This window comes from Rhipicephalus sanguineus, chromosome 11 (genome assembly GCF_013339695.2).
Source record: "Rhipicephalus sanguineus isolate Rsan-2018 chromosome 11, BIME_Rsan_1.4, whole genome shotgun sequence".
Taxonomy (NCBI): domain Eukaryota; kingdom Metazoa; phylum Arthropoda; class Arachnida; order Ixodida; family Ixodidae; genus Rhipicephalus; species Rhipicephalus sanguineus.
In genome coordinates this window covers 104,583,021-104,601,444 of record NC_051186.1, presented here as the reverse complement: position 1 = coordinate 104,601,444, position 18,424 = coordinate 104,583,021, and the positions used below count along the sequence as shown (strand labels likewise).

The window sequence follows — 18,424 nt, the reverse complement described above, 5'->3', positions numbered from 1 at the left end:
TTTTACAGCAATTAGTTGTAATTACAAAGTAAATAATTTTCGAAATATTGTACAGTCAGTCATGTTATACTGTTTCCTAAACCGAATTCAACGACTCATTTAATTGCATGCAATAGTTTTTTGCTGGCAGCGAGCATTCCTAAAAAGGTGGAAAAATATTTGAAATTTCTGCTTAAACGCCTGATGTCCAACGCCTCGTTAAACGACAGTGCTGCCTTCACAAAAGTGATCGTGTGTAGCAAAATATTTCAGCCAGAAGTTGTATATAGGAACTTTAGGTAACAAAAATGTTTAAACTACTGTGAGCTCAAAGTTTGTTGTCTCTTCCTTGCCAACAGTGCAAAGAAATGGCAAAAGTAAGTCATCTCCAAATGAGGACACCGTGCCGCAAAGGGGTATAACATGTGGAATTGCAGAGCAGGAGCAACAAGCGTCGTATCTTCTGCATCCAGTGGTTTACATGTGTGTGCATGTTTACTAAAAGAGAAGGATCAGTGTTGAACAGCACCAAGTCTGATCGGTTAGGTGACCTCTGCCAATAGTTCGGAAAGGGCAGAAGGTGTATTTAGTAAGGGTCACACATTTGAGTGATGATGACTGGTGCATCTACACCAATTCCTGTTGCAACAAGTTTTCATAAACAAACTAGCTATTATTCCTTATGAAACCTTATGAGCCTTACGGAACTTTGCACTTGGATTGCTTGCCAGCGATCTAAGTGCTGGACTTTTTTTTCTTTTTCTTCTTTTTTTGCAAAGGCCAAACCTGGTGGTGCACCATTTAAATGGTTTGCACAGTGCCACAGCAAAGTGCATACAATTTCAGCGTATCCCAACAAACAGCCACAAACAATAAAAAAAAAGGAAACAAGTTTATTTTCAGTGAAACACACTGTGGAGAGCAGCCCTACAAAACCATCAGCACACAAACAACACTGGGAAGCATACATAAGGGGAGTCATAACATACAGATGTACGAACAAGAGACAACGGAAGGCTATGACCCGAAGACATGCAAAGTTTTTTACACTAAACGGCACAGAGAACGTTTAAAACATGCACAAAATCACAGCGACAACCACTGCATTTGCACAGCTTGAGCTACACCAAGCACAGGCCATGTCGACTGCACCTTTAAGGAAAACATGGCCGTGGGTTAAGCACCCTTTCTTCCACGCGAAGTTACGACTACACTTAAACCTCATAATAAAAAAAAGTCACATTTGACACGAAACTAACTTCGCTATATCCGAAAATTCGTTCTAAGCGTATATTCGAACCACCGTGTCTATTACCAAGGCTATTCATTTACTTTGTTATAACCGATAATTCGTTATATCCGAGTTCGTTATATCGAGGTTTGAGTGTAGTACTAGTACAAGAAGCTGTCAAGGTACATTTGGTATTGACAGTGCTTGCCACGTCCATTTCCACTCCAAGTCTGTATTTTGATTCGCACTCGCCGTTTATCAATCACCAACATAACCCACGCCCAGCTCTGCATCGGCCAAGCTCAAAACTGGCTGTTACCGACAATGCTACTGAAGCGTAGAATGAACCTAACCTTATACCAACTTACATGTCAACTATGGTTTTAGCTGTTGCGAGCTGTTAAGTCACCATGAATAAGCCCTTTATCTGAAATAGCAATACTGTTCACCAACCATGAAATGAGTGTTTTGGATATGGTTGCAAGCACAAGATGAAAGATGTATGACCAGATATTATCAACAATATGTTTCCATTGATGTGAACTAGCTCAGGTCATGTCGTAGACAAGGACGACAAAAATTGCAGTTTAAGATTTCTGAAACCAATGTGACCATACATCAGTGAACGAGAGAGAGAATCTGAAAGTCATGCCCAACCACCTTCGTGTAATATGCACTTATACACACACATTTGCAATCAACCTTTCCTCCTGTATTGAGCTGCAGTACAACATCATGTGTTCTTGCCTTTTGAGTTCTGCGCTCTGTGACACGTGCATGAGCACAGGCTCCATTTTACATCCCATGAACTTGGAGCAACTTAATGTTTCTGCACATCGGCGTACAAATAGCACAACTACGTTAGCTTCCACGTGAAATTGGCAAGATGTGATAAAAGCTGGAGCCACAAGTGCGCCACTGGCAGGTGGGTACTAGTACAGCAAAAGGTGCCAACACCGACAGGTGCCTGGCACTAGTGCATACCGGCAGGAAAAAAGTGGCCAATGCGCTACACCTAAGCGAAATTCAGAGCACTGAAACATGACCAATATGGCCACTTGTACGCAGTTGACAACACAGCCATACCTGCGTAGCCAGAGAAATGTAGTCCCATACATATCGGGAGAGCAGGCTATCATGCAACTAGTCTATGAACTGCTGCATTGCTACAATAAAGAGAAGGGTTCTTTAAGAGGCAACAGAGACAACAAATGGGGCCGATTCATTGCAGGTCTTTTTTTTCTTTCACCATTTTTTCAAAACTGCTGCAGCAACTTGCATGCCACTGTAATGTCTTAACCACTTGCTCAGTATGACTAATGACACCATTGAAACCGAAGATTAAGAACTGCTAAAGAATGCAGACCAGTCATGTGGAGAAACAACGTACGTAACGGCACACCCTAGTTCAATCATCGGCCTTGTCACGTGTAAGCTTCAGAACAGTGCAAAGACGCCTGCATGTGTGCATAATCAATGAAACGGGCAAAGCAGCAATACAGCTTTACAAACAAAGCTGGCTCTACAGACAGTTTCACAGTCTAAAAGAAGTAACTGATAAGCAGTATAGAGGCAGCAGTAATTAAGAAAAAAAAAAAGAAAAAAGATAGTGAATGCTTATAGTACCAGCTGTATAGCAAGTTTTCATGTGCAAACATGTCGCAAGTGAACCATTCATAAGAAAGACGTTTGGGAACAGCTACAGAAGCCTGCCTGAACTGACTAACGCTGTGGTGCAATTCAGAACGATGGAGACACTAAGACTGAACTTTGCCAAGTTTCAATATTGACCTAGAAGTTCAGAAGCCCCAAAGTCAATTGAAAGGCTAAGCCAATCCAAATGAATGCAATCTCATACCAACTATGTAGACACAAACGCAGCCACACTTTCACTGCACGCAACTATCAATGTTGGCAGCCTGACTACTGGAGCACAAGCACGACTCGAAGTTCAGGAAGTGTAGACTGCAAGCTTAATCCACCGAACACAAAAGTACAGCAGAACTTTCATGCAGAGACTAGCAGGAAGTGTTACACGAGTGGAGAGTACAACCACCACTACACATGCAGGCTATGTACTTACATGTTGTACATATTGCAGCAGTTCAACGCAGTATGTACGGCAAACATATAACACGAACCAGCATTGGAGTCGGGGGTTATACTGTACGTGATGCTTGATCACTTGTGCACAAAACGTGTTGGCCGACTGCATTGTACTTGACATTACTTCAAAGCCGTATTCAAGTAAGGTAGTCAGGGTTTCAATGGCTCTGGCTAAACTTCGCACTCGAGTTGGCTAAACCTTGGCTACCTTTGTGCTCGAGTTTTGATTGGACGCAAGATTCAACAGTTTATATATTGCTTGAGATCACATTTAGGATTGAACTGGCGAAGCACCAGTGGTGTTGCCCTTCGAAAAACAGGTACCTCGATTGAAAAGAACTAACAGGGACACTGTCCATTGTCAATAAAATCTCAAATTTGATTCTGGCAAGCATGCAATTCCAATTTATTTCGAATGAAGTGGGCAGGTGATAGTGTACTTAAATGTGGTGTTGGCGAAATGAACTGTGAAATGTTCTTGCATCTCATCAAAACAGTTTGAACCAGACTTCCCTAGCAACACAACAATAGGAAGAAGGTACAATACGTAGTCATAAAGGTGCTCATGGGTGAAAGAAGTACTTAGTATGTAAATAAGTGTGTTTAAGAAGTATTAGTGCTAGGGCGTACCGGAAGCTACAACTGCTTTAACACTCAAATATGGCCAGGCAGGCACACACTAAACAGAATTTGTATGCCCTATCAGTAACCACTACTTCTTTCTTTTTCATTTGAACATACTGCTACAAAAGCTGGCATACCTAACACCAAAACACTAAAAAAAAACACATCCGTTCGGCACACTTCCAGTTAAAAACAAAAAAAACACCAGTGATGGCACAACCCCCGGTGATGCTACGGGCGATTCCACTTTCAGACAGTTCATTCACAAGTAGTTGGCAAGAACTTTCGAACAGCGCACACTCACACATGACACCCAAAGACAGCTCATGTTGGATGGAACTGTTAACAGTCATATGTTGACAATTATAGCTACTTTCAGTCATAACTCACTCATCTACACAACGCACAACAATATGTAAACTACTTCACATTCTTGGCTTTACGCCGTTTCAGGCGTAAAAACTAAGCTTACACGTTACATTTCCACCCGCTAGGGACAGAGCTGCGGTGCACTTATAACCGATATAGAACCAAAGGAATGCCGACAGTGTAAACACAGAAAACAAAAACCTTGTTTTTCATACCTTGCACTAGTTTGTGTTAACATGCGACGAGCTCGTTCAGACTAGTTAATCATGACATTGCAAATGCTCAAAGAGTCATTAACTGCCTTTAACTGTAAGCAATCTGAATGAGGGAATAGCCACGTCAAGCCTTAGTCAAAGCCATTGGCATAATTCATCTCTTGGGGAAGCGATAAGTAGTACCATACAAGCAACAATGGTACAACATGCCAAAAAAAGAAGACAATGGGATTACATTTTAAGGGATAGTTACAAGAAATTGAGCTAGCACAAGCAAAGGAGAGCTCATTAGAAGATAAACCATGTCGCTGATGATGCAATCAACAAAAATATCACCGAAAATGCTGCAAGCTGGTAACGTGCTCCACAAAGCCCGGCTGTTTGCCAGTAGGTAAACAACCAGGCTACTGAGAGCTCGTACAGCACAATATCACTCAATCTATGTTTGGCTTCTATAGCTGATACACCTTTGGCAACAAAGTCGTGCGTGTGTAGCCTAGAAGTGAGCTAACCGATGCATATCGAAACTTTAAAAAAAGTGCTAGCAGTAAACAAACTTGGTTACAAAGTGTATGTTCTTAATTTTCCAGGTACTGTCGAGAAACGAACAGCCAAACTGAAGTCAGAACTCATCGAAAAGGTCATGTTTGCTCTTATAAAACAGTTCCATGATTATAACAGTACAGGTTTAGTAACTACAGCTGCCCTTTTGATTCGAGGTTGGTCACAGGATTATCGAAATGACAGCTGAGACGATGAATATGTTTGCAGCACGATTGCATGGACATCATGCTCATTCTCAATTATTACGTAGTCTTCCCGATGCAATAACGTTAAGTCATCTTAGTTAAAAATGGCATACTACCAAAAATCACGGAACTGCCATGACAAAAAAAATGCAGCAAGCTCCACTCCGTGAAAGCCATCGAAACCGCGAAGCTGATATTTATGTTCTTTTTTTTGCAAGTCCTTCTAAGTATTTCTATGTTTTGCAAGTCTTTTGTATGTGTTTCTGCATTGTATCATTGCTCTTTATTTGACACTCTATGTTAAGCTACGAGGCAATGATGTGCTCATTCTAGGCCAAGCTGGAACGCTACGGTAGCGTTCCACTGCAGCCATGGCCCATTCCACTCGCCAAAATGTGCATTGCTATTGCGACTGCACTGGAACGCAAGCAGCGTTGCAAGCACTGCTGTCGTGCATGACATGCCCTCGTGATGCCAAGAGATGGCAAAGCGTCAACTAAGAACAGCTTCGCTTTAAAGAATGCATTCATTTCAGGAATCTCAGAGGAGGCGATGCCATCACACTTAAAATTTCAAGCTCCAGAACTGAGGTTTTTAATTTGCCACACTGAAGCCACAAAAGACGCCACCACATTTCCAATGGCACGAGGAAGGGCACTGCTTAAGACGAAGAGGTATACCTAGCAAATTGACAAGAAAAAAAAAAAATGCTGCAACTCGGAACAGAAACAAAACTACTAGAGAGTATTGTCAATGGTTGAAATGACCAGTTGCCTCGAGTTCCTCGAGCGTAGCGACGTCCGCCAACACCTCGTGCGTGCGCGCACGAGCCGCAAGTTTGTTCGCGGCAAGATCTCGTCGACTCGGGCTCTTCAAATGGGAGTGCCTCTGACGCGGTCCGCGGGACAGGCACTCCTGCAGAAAAAAGAAGCATAATGTATGCGCATAAAAGTCCATAAAACAACGAGACTTTCGTAGAGCCATATATACCGTAACATTCGAACAAGTGCTCCCACCCGTGCAAACGACCCCCTGACCCTATCCACAATGAAAACCTTTTGCCATTATTGTGACATTTCACATGTGTAGCACCGAATTAAATACTCTCTACCGCAAATGCAGGATATAAAACTAATTTACATGATAAAACCGACGTAAGTGTAAGAGGATAATGTGCAATAAGCAAAAACAAAACTGCCATTTGCTGCGTACCCTCCAAAACATCAACACTGTTTCCTAATGCAAAACCACACCCCTCATAATCACAGGCCCGACCTTTTGGCACGCCATGCCATGAAGATACGAGCGAGAGATGATGGTTTGTGGGGTTATTTATTCCAAGCCAAGCAATGCAGTCACCCTTTACGCACACAAAAGTGATCGCGATAAACCGGCAGGCACAGTGCATTAGAAGCCACTGTGGTGAAGTTAGCGAATACATTAGACTCTACGTAGACTGCGTCGGGGATTCGTCGCAACTACGTTTTCACCATTAGTATGTTTGAAACAGGCACACAGTATCAACGATGTTTCAGTGACGGGACACGGCGAGCGCTCTTGTGTATAAGAAACACAAGCAATGTCCCATGACAATAGCCCCTTCCGATTCTTGGTATGCTTCACCACATAACACCTTGTGGCAAGGCTGACTTTTCGAATCCACTACAGCCGCAAACAAATTGGCACACGGGAGTGGTCTTGGCTTCGTTCAGTCAATGCCGTTTTCGACCTGCAATTGGAGCAGGAGGTCTGAGAAATCGGATGCCTAGAAATTTCGGCATCTCTATTCCCAATGTCCCCTTGCATTGACTGTATGAGGTATATGGAGGTGCCGTCAAAGCATCCAAATTATCAGGCATGCATGAAAAATCGCGCGTTGACTGTATTGGATGTGACAATATTTTTCTGTCAGGACGCAACTTCATTAGAACAAGTTCTGGCTATTTTGCAGCATCAGCACGCACAGTCTTAACCCATATATTCCCAGTGTCCTACATATAGGATGCTTCTTTGATGCACTCTAACGTCGCTTTTTCTTTAGCTGATGACTAGCGCCACCTACAGCACATCAAGCAGGCCTCACTGAGGCCTGCTTGATGTGCTTGATGTTAGAGTGCGTCAAAGAAGCATCCTATATGGAGGACACTGGGCATATATGGGTTGAGTATGAGGAACTGCCTACATTTTAAATAGCATGTGCAACTGCACAATCCCCTCTCCCCTCCTGTTTCTTTTTGTGTAAGCACTCCTTTAATTGCACCTAAATATAAGAACACAGAGCACCTAAACCTAAGTAGTACACAGGCATTCTTGCATTTTGTCCCAACGAAATGCGGCCACTGTGGAGAGGAATCAAACCCGCATCTTCGAGCTTATCCCCGTGAACATTACAGAATGTACATTGCCAAAGTGGGGTCACCCAGATCAAGTCGGCACAATAAAATCTTTCAGGGTTACAGTTATCAGCTCTAATTGATCGTTACAGTAGCGAAATGCTAGTGTGCGCAAAGAATTTGGCTTTCCGCAGCTCGGCTCTTCAGGCTTTGTGTATGTCTCTGCAATCCTTGCAAACACTGGAGCGTTGCTTGAAGAAAATAGAGACCACAAAATGTTATTCTTCTGACATTCAGGGACCTCGTAAAGCTTGCAAAAACAATACAGAAACAGTGCAGATGAAAGAAAAAAATGGCAACCCGTGGTACAGTGGCAAACCAGAGGGCTTCGAAACTTTTACCGGGTTTCTTAATCACCAAAAAGCACCAAATAACACAGTATTTTACTAATAAACTTTGAGACGAATTAATCGTAAAATTATGGATGTTAGTGTTCGATGCCGCATGAGCAGCTGTTTTATTTGAAGACTTAGCAAGAGGCATGTGGCGTGGTGAGTTGGGAGTAGTTTGGTTGAATGTTCGTATTCAAACAAATCTTCAAGCGCTGTCCCGTGTGCCTTTATTTAACCTTTTATCTGTATGCCAATGCACTTTATTACTGCCACACACGCTTGTTCCTTTATATCGGTGTGACCGGGCTTCGCTCACAAAAGCTGTCGCACGTGTTACCGCTCGGTGCAGGCCACGCCAGAATTTATGGGGAGCCTTCACGACTGTTTTACAACGTTGTGATAAGATTACGTGCACAGTGTGCATACTTGAGTTTATTCTGCAACTAACGCCAACACCAGTGATAACACTGGGCAGCTCAATCACGCATGTATAAAAGCCAACGTGTTTCTCCGATGATCAAATTACTAAAGACCGAAAACTGTGCTCCCTGCTAGTCCGACTGCTTGCACTTTAGCTGTCCCAACCATGTGACATCTGGTGGAAGTGCTGGGTTTTTAATGTTGTTTGAATGTCCCTCAAGTTTGAGTGTTGCACCAATATTGAAAAAAAAAGAAAAAAAAAAGACTTTTTTCTTTTAACTTAGTAGGCTGACAGGACTTGGGACCAATAGTTTTTTTCTAGTGTTGTTGCTCACTGCACCTAACTGATATGTGAAACCACCCACAGTACAGAGCAACAGAGAAGTGGCACAGGGCAGCACGTGCTGTCCTCCCAAAGCTAGTGCTTCACGCAGTGAAGCCCTAGACGCACCGAGTTCCGTGCAACGCGTGCACGACAGCAAAGTCAGCACAGTGGTAGTTATTAGGAGGCACACAATGTGTACACATTCTCACGAAATCTCTGAGCACAATCGGCAAGACTTACCATTTGCATGAGGGAGACGTTGAAAGGAAGAGGAGAGCTGGTTCACACCTCCTAGTAGGTCTCCCGCCTTGTGTCGGGGTTTGACGTCAGCAAGGCGATAATCATGCTGCATGGCAGGAGCAGCGTAATGGTTACAATAATAATCTCTGGGGTTTTATGTGCTAACACCATGACATGATTATGAGGCATGCCGTAATGGGCAACTCCAGATTAATTCTGACCACCTGGGGTTCATTGACATACACAGGGGTGGAAGTGGGCTTCAGCCTTTTGGACCAGCTCAGGGAGCAGGAATAATGCTGTTTTGGAGCAGCTTTGGAGCGGTAAAATGGGAGCTTTGGAGCAGGTTCGGAGCAGCTTCGGAGCATCAAAAAGTGTGTTTTGGAGCGATGCAAGTTAGTTTTGGAGCAGACTGCTCGGGTCAAACATGATTGTTAGTTGAAATTTTTTATTTCTGGTTAACACAAAAAATTCCAGTGGTTTTTACTAAACATCCAATACTGATGAGCCGACCAGACTTACCACAAATTAATAATGTACATGTACATATGATCCTATCACTAAAACATCACAGCTGACAGAGCAATAACTTGGAGATATAAGCGATGCTTTGGATCACTACAGTTGACTAGACCTCAAACAAATGAAGAATGTTCATGTCAATAAAAAAAGGTGGCTGAGATGAACAACTGAAGACTAGAAATAAGATAAATGTTACCTTCATTCTAAACCTATTGACACTCTATAAAATAAACTAAAAAAAAGTCACAATTTCACCGCAAGGGCGAATCAATGAATGCGATAGCAACAAATTGTAGTGTTATACGAAGTGAGGCTGGCAGCTAACTGTTTTTTATCCGATGTCGCATAACTACAAAACGCTGGTGTAAGAGAATACGGCCGCTCCAGGGAGAGATGTTTTCCGCATAGTCACTTCACGTTGAGAGCGCAGCGCGTAGAAGGGTATACGAGCTGCCCGCTGTGATGACTGTCTAGATAGCACGCACGCCAGCAATCGCGACCGCGCCCTTAGATTCAAAGTTCAAAGTTGCTGCTCGCACGACACCCCCCCCCCCCGGCCCTCGCGTCTTTTCAGTCATTAAAGAAGGGCGGGGCGTTTCCTGTCTGCTTCGACGGCAGGCCTCCCGAGCAGGGTGATGTTATCGCATGCACCCTCCATTTGAGAGAAATGGGCCGGCTCGTTTGATCTCTGCTTCGGCCGCGCTCATCCCCGGTCGCGCGCTTTTACCCGCAGTAGAACATACGATGCGCAAGGGGATCTTATCAATTATTTCGACTTCATCCATCTTACCATCTGGTGCTTTGCACTTCCAATGGTCAATTTTTGCGGAAATTGCCGTTTGTGTGCAGCTTGGCGCAGCAGGCCAGATTGGCTCAGAATGGCGCAATTGGCGCAGCACTTCCACCCCTGCATACACCTAAATCTAAGTATAGTACTTGGATGTCACTGCATTTTGCCCACATTGAAATGTGGCCGCCGTGTTCGGGAATCAAACCCACGTTCACTAGTGTGACACCTAACGTGCTAAGCGACCACGGTCTCATTATAACAAAACCTCATTATAACAAAGTCACATTTGACACGAAAATGACTTCCTTATATCCGAAAATTCGTTATCAGCATATATTCTGACCACTGTATCTATTACCAAGGCTATTTTTCATTTACTTCATTATAACCGATAATTCATTATATCCAAGTTCGTTATATCGAGCTTTGAGTTATAAGGTGGTTGTTTCGTGCATCACATTACCAGTTTCAATTAGGGGACATGATCTGCAAGAGGAAGGGGAGTTATGAGAGCTTTGTAGTAAAGGCACTTATAACTAATAAGCTCAAATGAAACAACTACATCAGTGACCAATAATCAGTACGCACACGAACATTTACTGCTAGCATGTGCTTGCGTCTCACTGGTGGATGTGCATTTTCAAGAATAATATCAAGGGGCAAACAATTAAATGGTGCCTATGAGTTGGTAAGCTGTTTCTATTAGCTGCAGTAAAGTACCCACTTACGTCACAGGGCATTTCACATTTCAAATCACAAGTAGCTGTGTGTCTCTTTGGCTGAGCATCTATTTGGTGACATACCAAAGCCTTAACTATACACCAGTAGTTAAACCCATGAGACGAGACCGACTACAACTAGGGCCTAAATTCACTTTCACAACAAGGCCCACGAACAAGCAAACTATAAACAGCTCGGATCTTTGAAGACAGTACCACTTGCTGATGCAAACTGAAATGTTCCACATTCAGGAGGAACCATTTCCACTTTCTCTTTATGCCTTGCAATGGAATGGGGCATAATGGGAGCAAATTTTATTACACTCACCAATATAGATAGATGAAGAAGAAGATGAGGTAAAATGCCAGCCGGATCATGGAGTCCCGAAGGTGCCGCTTGAGGTTGCCCCGGTTATGGATCTCCGTCGGGTCGTACACCCCGAAGTTGCAGTCAGGTACCGAAAGGTACCTGCAGAGCGCAACCACCAAAACAGTATGACTTGAAGCAGCAGGTTGCGATAGTTGCTTTTGGTTCAAATTCATGTTTGCTAGTTCAAAAAACAAACAAACACAGGATAAAGACAAAGGACAGATGCTACACTTTCAACTAAAGAATACTAGTGAATGGATCATCCCATAAGAGCACCAGAGACTTCAAACAACAACAAAATAGAAACAACTCTGCATGGGTACTATACAAGGCTTGTCAAAGATAACGTGCGTCCCTTTCTGTTTCTAGTACCAAGGGTGTGCTCGCCCATTTTATCTCTTTCTTGACAGATACTTCCGCATTTACTCAAATCGAATGTGCATCTCTTTTTTCGGATAAAACAAGTTCAAAACTTCCAGTACAATACAATCTAGTACAAAATTGAAGTAACGTTTGCGGCACTGGCAGCAGCCGACCGTCGCTGCAATCCCAAAATGGTGACTGAGCGCATCTTGTCCATTTTGTGCTCCACTACGACCTGTCTGTGTCATGTGTGTTCCCAGTGAACTACAGATGGCGACATGCCCCTTTCATTATGACCGCTGATGAGAGCTGCATCATGTCTCTTTTTTTTTGCATGCCCGAAATGCGTGTCCGCGAGTGGTGCAAGAACAAAGGAAGGAGATCTTCAGCTGCAAGTCGACCAGGAGAAGTTCATACGGGTCGAAAAAAGGAAAATGTGCAGACTTTGAAGGCAACTCCGTGTAGACCGAGCTTGTCAAGGCAATGGCCCTTGAACTGGCACGTGATTGAGCTGTAGCCAAAAGTTATCTTACGGAAAACTGGATCACTAAAGGAAAGCAACTGCCATGAGAATAAATTTCTCATTCTATGAAGGCAAATTCTACATGTACAGTCGCGTTCAATATGACTTGCAACACAGGAGCGCGTGGCCTCACGAGTTTAAAGATAGTGCACGGCTTCAGCGTGCTTCGTTTCTGTATCTAGATATCATTTTCTTATTTGGGAACACGTCTCAGTGAGAGAACAGCATTTAGTTGTAGAAATAAGGGCTAGTGGAAGCAATGCGAAGTCTTTAAACTCGTGAGGTTGCGTGCTCCCGTGGTGCAAGTCATATTCAGCGCGACTGTACATGCACAACATGTTGGCAACATGTACATACATGTTGAATTGTTTGGTTGCTGTGCTGTTTTACTTAGATTAAAAATCGTGTACGTGCACAGGAATAAGAGCCTCTGCATACTTTATCTTAAAGATCTGATAATACATTCAGGAGCATAATTAGTATTTTGAAGTCTTGAAAACTGGGTGGATATTACATGTGAGGGCGCATTAGATTCGAGTAAATAAGGTAATGCCTTCGAAATCACTCTTTTAGATTCCACTGCATGTTTTGCATAGATTCCCGCAGTAGAATTTTTACAAGAAAACATGTATATTCCAAGTAAGCAGCACAAAGGGAGACATTGCCATACACAATAGAAACGGAGCCAGGCAAGTCGATCCATCTTTCTTTGCCCTCCTGTATCTGACATTTTGTAGTAGTTGATTCGCAAGCATTGTAATGACTCCATGGCACTCATAAACCTCAGTGTTACTGTGGTTAGTGTTAGGAGAGGCAGAAATGAGGTACTAGATGTAAACAAACAACAATAAACAGATCTGGTCAGTGACGATCAAGCATGAAGAGACTACTCGAAATTTCAGGTTGAAATAAAGCAGTTCCTACGGTATCATTCACGCTTGGTACGAGGACTTGGCTTTCAATGCATTCAACATACACTTATGATAACATATACAGCGTAAAAAAATGTAGTTATCTCTGACCCTAAGGACGAAAGGCCGCTCGGACAACGTGAAATCAGAGACATCTAAAATTGTTTTTTGTATAATATTGGGCTTTAACTAGGACGGCGATTACACATATGGCTGCATTTTAAATAGGACATCGTTTATTAATCATAACCCGTTCAAATGGCCCCAATTTATAATGCTTGCACATACAACTGCAGTCACTCCTGCAGAATACTCAATGTAAAGTGAAAATATAACAGTTTCATTCCATCATGAAATCCTCAACCTCAATATTTCAAACCAACAAAACTGTCTCTGAAAGGAAAGCAGCAGCTAAAAAAAGCAGTCTCCTTCATAGGAAATTCTGTTGACACACAAAAGAAAGAAATAATCGTTCGGCGCCTCACTTGTAAACCTGCCACACGACCATGGGGACGTTGAGACCAAACAAAATCCAATGGAAGTTGACGAAGAATAGCAGAACAGTCAGGACAGCCTGTGCGATCACCTCTGGCAGGACCCACTGCATTAAGCGAGAGAAGACTGTCTTAACAATGGCACGTATCACATGACACTACACATCCAAAACAGGGTTTTGAATGTAGAATTTGGGGGCAGATGCTGAGCATGACAAAACTGCCCCAGTTTAAAAAAAAAAAAAGGAAACGTTAATCCTGGGCTTTTAAGTGCTGGAACCATGATATAGGTTTACTAATAAGGAATGTTGTAGTGAATAGTGTGGGGGTGCTATCACCCCCTGTAAAGTCGTTTGCACCTCATGGCACATGCGCGTCTCATGTATTAGCCGCAGTTAGGTTTAAACGGCCGCCAAGCAAGTAGTGGCGCTGTACTGACGCGGGTTAGGGTTAGCACAGTGGCACTGGAAGCGCTACCGCGCAGAGGTTAGGCCGGCGAATAGAAAACAGCAACGAGCCTCTTTGGGGGTTTGGTTGGACATCTAGATGGATGGATGGATGGATGGATGTCTCCCGCGGTGGGTTTGTGGAGGACGATACCGCGGCCCTTTTTCCGCAGGCCCCTCGTGGTGAGTCGAACATCAGCGACGCCGCGTTCGCGGTGCATTGCATGTCTTATGTTTGTTATGTTTTCTGTGTATTCTATTGGCATTGTATAAGGTTACTTAGCGTGTCACTTAGTTGTGTATCAGATTCGGCAGGCGAGCTCGTCATATATAAAAGAGGTTAATAAAAGGTACACATGTTTGCCTGACCGTCTGCTGTCTCCGTGTGTTCCAAGAGCGGCGACATCTTCAGACCCCACAAGAGCTGCAGGTGATTTCTGAGCACCTGGGGTTCTCCAAATCAAAATCGGATTACTCATGTTAATAAACGGTGCTAATTACATTATATGAACATACAGAAGGGACACTAGAGAGAAAAACAATTTTTCTCACATTAGTAAATTACTCCTGCCGCAAGAAGACACCCGGTAATCAAGAAAACGTGCAAAAAGAAAATGCAGGTGGCGATGCCACTTCGAAGTTGCCGCACCAATCGTCGTGACGCCATAGATTGCGATGACATCTACTAGTGTGAACGGCATATGCGCTCGTCTCGTCGTTTCTTTCTACCGTGTCCCGTGTTTGTTTTTGCGCAAGTGCTATTCCCAATGGAATACCAACTCGCCCAACGCTCTGTTCTTCTACATGTACTAGTGCCTATGTAGTTCCTAATCGGTAAATGGGAACTACATTGTTCTCTGAGGGAGCCAGAAACTTAGCACACCAAATGTTAGAGAAGTTGCACTGAGCCAGTGTGGCTAAAATACGAAGAAAACATTTTGAAATCCACGACGTCACATGCGGAGATTTCGGCGCGAACTTTCAAAATGAAACTCTGACCTTGATTTTATTTTCTATAAATGAGCCTATGATGGCGAACTTAACGACAATAGAGTTTTCAAGTGTGTAAATTATTAGTCTAAACTGAGTCATTGTTTCACTTTAGTGTTTCTTTAATGTGCTCCTAAATATAAATATACGAGTGCTTGTATATCTTGTGCCCACTATAATATGGCTGCCACAGCCGAACTCAAACTAGTGACTCAGCTCAGCAGCACAAAGCCCCTGAACTAACATCGCGTGTGAAAGTGGTTAGTAGAAATCGGTATTAAATTAGACCCACTTAAGATACTCTGTCAATTGCCAGTATTTTTTTGCCAGTGTTTGGAGTACACGTAAAGCAAAAATATGAAAAGTCTAAAGCTGGTAATGCATTGTTACATCCCTTCGCTCACTGGAATGTGACTGCAGGGACCAGTAATTGAAAGTGTGACACTTCTGTATAAGTAGAAGTTGTAGATGAAACTCAAGCACTGTACTGACTGTACAGTACAGTACAATATTTCTTTACACATTACTGTCATGTGCTAAAAGTTGCGCACATGATTCTGCACACACACCCAGCCCAGTTGCCCTTGTTCGCAACAACACTGTTAATTCAGAGAAGTATTATTTCCACGGCACAGAGAAAGGACGTGCTCCTATTTCCGATGGTGTAAGTGTGAAGGAAGGGACGTTTAACTGTTCATAAAAAGAGCTCGGCTTCTTGGAAAAAAAAAATGTGATTAATGTATGGTACTGCCTCTCAAGTGCCTCAAATGTAAGGCAGGCAGCTTGGGATTCAATTGTAACAGTAACAAAGGACTCTCAATATGGCTCATCGAGGTGCTTCCTGCCACTCACAGCTGCCAAGAGAGCTTTCCAACGTCAGCCGCTCAAAGAGCCCTCCGAGGTGCCAAAGCAGCCACAAAACTGAAGTTTATTCAGCTACTGATAGCAGGGAAGGAGGTTGTGGTGTTGTTGACGCTGCTGGTGCCCACAGTTCAATACACGTCGAAAGTGTTGTGCCTGAACTCTCCTTCCTGGAAAGGCATGTAACTTTGTATGTGGTAAATAAACACTCAACAACACCCCAGTTTTTGGAGGCCACCATGGGAGCACGAGCGGATGTGTATGTGCTTGTGTTGTGAGTACTCATAGTGCTACTGCACTCGGGTGTTCTCTGGAATTGATGTCGGATTGTGCATTTCTAATAATAATTGATGGGGTTTTACGTCCCAAAACCATATGATTATGAGGGACACCATAGTGGGGGGCTCCGGAAATTTCGGCCACCTAGGGTTCTTTAACATGCACCTAAATCTAAGTATGCGGGCCTCTAGCATTTCCCCTACATCGAAAATGCGGCCGCCGCGGCCGGGATTCAATACTGCAACCATCGGGTCAGCAGTCGAGCACCACAACCACTGGTCCACCGTGGTGGGTAGGTTGTGCATTTCTCATGTTCCTTCAATAAAGAAAACTGTGTGCAGCCTGTTTTAATGAAGAGTAAAAAAATGGTGCTACTCCTCTGTCATGACTACGCTAAACCGATTGTCACAGTAAACAGAGAGGTCACATGTGTTCTATTACGGTGTTCATCCATATCTGCACTCACTATGCACTGTGTTCTAAGGTGTGCATTTCAGTCAGTGCCAGAATGCAGTAAATAGATAGCACAAAAACAAAATACAAATTGTTCGGCCTTCTCTAGTCCACCTGCTTAGTGACGCTGAAAAACGATGAAACACATCTGGCAAAAGACCTTCATGTCACTCAATCGGCTTCTTCTCGTGGCAAAGGTAAGAGCTTTTAACATTTGTTGTTCCAATGACGGCAGAGACCTGCCGTCAAAGCAAAGACAAGCTAAAAGTGACGAAAATATACAAGGATGTTATTTGCTGCTGAACTCAAGTTATACACACGGCTCTTACTGGCCATTGTGTTATCGACAGAATTTTGCTCTACAAGATGTCTAAAATGCGCAGACATTACAGTATCTGGGCCTCACAAGACGTTCCATTTTTAAAGCGGATAAATGAACAAAATCCATCCCTGCTTTTCTTCCAATACACTATATACGCTCCAAGTGAAATCAAAAAGCACTGTCACTTGACGGCTGCCAAGTCAACAGTGCCCTGTTTTACCATCAAGCTAATGATCATGACAACACACAGGTGTACGTCAAAAGACAGACATTCCTATGAGAAATTGGGCAGCACTTCACAGGAAAAGTGGCATCAGTGATTCAAAGTAAACACCACACCCATCCAGTCATGTGCCTATGTTTTCCAAGTTGAAGCGACTTAATGGTATAATGACCTAGGCTGCTGAAGTTTTGTAAGAAAGTACAGGGTACCCCCAGTAAGAGTGTGTACTTAAACGCTACGAAGTAAGAAATGTCCGTACTGCATAACGAAGGTGAACAGTTTTCCGTAGTGCTTTGTTTTCATTTCAAATGTTGCACCTGCCGGTTTGGTGCGTGCCCCGTACGTTCTTAACACGCAGTCTTTTTTTTCTTCTTCTTCTTCTTATTCTGGTCAAAGCGCAGCTTGTTTCCTCTGCCTCCATTGCAGCGTTCACTTACCCCGTTCAGCTTGGAACAACATTGCTGAGCGTTGAGGTAGTCGCATTCTAAATCGGACAGCGTAATCACCTGTGTACGCTTCAGATAAGGAAAAGGTCAGTGCCGCGGTGAAGGCGAGATTCATAAACAAGCTCTGTCATGCCGCCACGTGAAGCGTGAGCGAATGACCGCATCAACGGCGCAACACAACCCAGATGCGAAACACTACGTTAAGAAACAACATAGGTTATCTCTCTCTTTCGTAGTGGCTCCGTAGAAAGCGTTATTTACTAAGCAGAGTCGCAAAGAAACATTCTATTGTTCCTTGCTCGATCTGGGAGTCGTAGGAACATCTGTAGTGCATGCGGAATTCACCACGAAAGTTCCCGACCTACAGGAACAAAACAAGCCGATGCAACCGGCAAGTGACATGCCGGCAAACTCGAAAAAGGATACGACGTAAACGGTAAGGAATAGCAGGGCTCCCGTGTCGAATAGCGAAAACACAAACAGAACCACGTCGTTGACCATCGTCTCGGCGTCGAGCAGGCTATCTCCGCGCGGGGCGGAGATAAGAAGCAACTCGAGAAACTTTTTCTTCGCTGAACAAAAGACGTGCGACTTTCAGGAGCTCGACATCGGCCGTGGAAAAGAAGCACGACGCGCCCACCACTTCGTCTGCGAGAAACGCCTAGCGGCCAAGTTCAAAAGCTTGCGTAATCTCAAACGCAGTTGTAGATTTCGCGGCTTTCGCAGTCC

At 43.6% G+C, this 18,424-nt stretch overlaps 2 protein-coding genes across 3 annotated transcripts in view; one reads left to right on the top strand and one right to left on the bottom strand.

The window, feature by feature from the left end:
• LOC119374527 (JNK1/MAPK8-associated membrane protein) overlaps positions 1-18,424 on the top strand; it is a 329,511-nt gene that overhangs the window by 174,636 nt on the left and 136,451 nt on the right. The gene's annotated exons all lie outside the window — the stretch shown is intronic.
• LOC119373241 (protein cornichon homolog 4) lies at positions 859-18,401 on the bottom strand. Of its 2 annotated transcripts, XR_007414343.1 has the most exons (6): positions 18,122-18,400; positions 17,687-17,755; positions 13,667-13,782; positions 11,343-11,483; positions 8,984-9,089; positions 859-6,188 (listed from the first exon to the last, which is right to left on the bottom strand). XR_007414343.1 is itself a non-coding variant. In XM_049410789.1 (5 exons), the coding sequence occupies exons 1-5, from the start codon at positions 18,194-18,196 to the stop codon at positions 9,035-9,037; spliced, it is 456 nt and encodes a 151-aa protein (XP_049266746.1). In that variant the 5' UTR covers positions 18,197-18,401; the 3' UTR covers positions 8,983-9,034. The 2 variants fall into 2 exon arrangements, 1 of the variants encoding a protein (XP_049266746.1); XM_049410789.1 differs by lacking the exon at positions 859-6,188 and having other exon boundaries at positions 8,983-9,089; positions 18,122-18,401.